The 1,014-nt window shown below is 37.8% G+C and overlaps 1 protein-coding gene across 1 annotated transcript in view; it reads left to right on the top strand.

Annotated features, from left to right (window-relative positions):
* The window catches only part of LOC119594038, a gene marked incomplete in the record, with an annotated part of 9,025 nt that overhangs the window by 3,588 nt on the left and 4,423 nt on the right, over positions 1–1,014 (top strand). Inside the window, 2 exon segments of the mRNA XM_037943066.1 lie at positions 59–176; positions 381–643. Coding sequence (XP_037798994.1) covers positions 59–176; positions 381–643 — 381 coding nt within the window.

Consider the following 1,014-nt stretch of genomic DNA (forward strand, 5'->3'; position numbering starts at 1 on the left):
ATCTGTAGCTGGAAACAATTAATGAAATGCTTATATGGACTGTCATTATTTTTAACAGGAGGTGATAATCAGTTTAGTTACAATCAGTATGGCCATAACTCAAGGGATTGGCAGTATGATAATAAGTCCTTCAGTACAAATGCAGTTGACAGTTCTGTAGATCGTCCTTTTCATAGGTAAGAAGAAGCTGACTCCTGTGTTCTGTTTCTTAAGTATTACTAGTTACAATGTGAAATGAAATGCTCTTTTGACTATTGTTGTTATGAAAACATTGAACACCTTTCAGGATGTTAGATGTACCCAGTACTCATGTTTAGTGAAATATTATAGCTCACAAAATGGATGTATGTAACACTCATCCCAGCAATATGTTTTGGCAGTGGTGATTCACAGAGTGACAGCTCATACTTGGGCCAGCAGAGGAATGCCCCCTACAGAAGTGGTCAACATAGGGACAGTACACTAAGAAGTGGTCCCAGTAGAGACAACTGTGGAAGCAACCCTCCTTGGGGAAATGCATCCAGAGATAATTCAATGAGGGGTGGCCCAAGCAGGGATAGTCCGTACAGAACTCACCCATATAGACGTGGCCCAAATATGGATAATCCTGCGAGGGATAGGATCAACTCTTATCGAGCTTATGGTCTGTTGGTTTGTTTAGTTGCATGGTTAGATGGTGGCAAATGCAAGTTTTGTATGTGTTCAAAGTTGTATGTAGTTGCCCTAATTAGTCATCATCCTTCTAGTTTTGATGAAGTCATTATGATATGATAAATATAAGATTTTAATGTTAATTAGATAGTTTGCATTACACTGAAATGGCTCAAACTTTATAGTTAATTCAGGATTTCTTTAGCAGTTATTTAAATTTTGAGAAACAAAATAAACTGGTACCTTGGGTTGTCCAGACTTTGATGCTGATAATGCATATATTACACAGAGATAGCTACACAAGTAGTTACAAGATAACAGACCAGACTGACCTTACCTGTTAACCCCATACCTTGAAATTTG

Source organism: Penaeus monodon, chromosome 33 (genome assembly GCF_015228065.2).
Source record: "Penaeus monodon isolate SGIC_2016 chromosome 33, NSTDA_Pmon_1, whole genome shotgun sequence".
Classification (NCBI taxonomy): Eukaryota; Metazoa; Arthropoda; class Malacostraca; order Decapoda; family Penaeidae; genus Penaeus; species Penaeus monodon.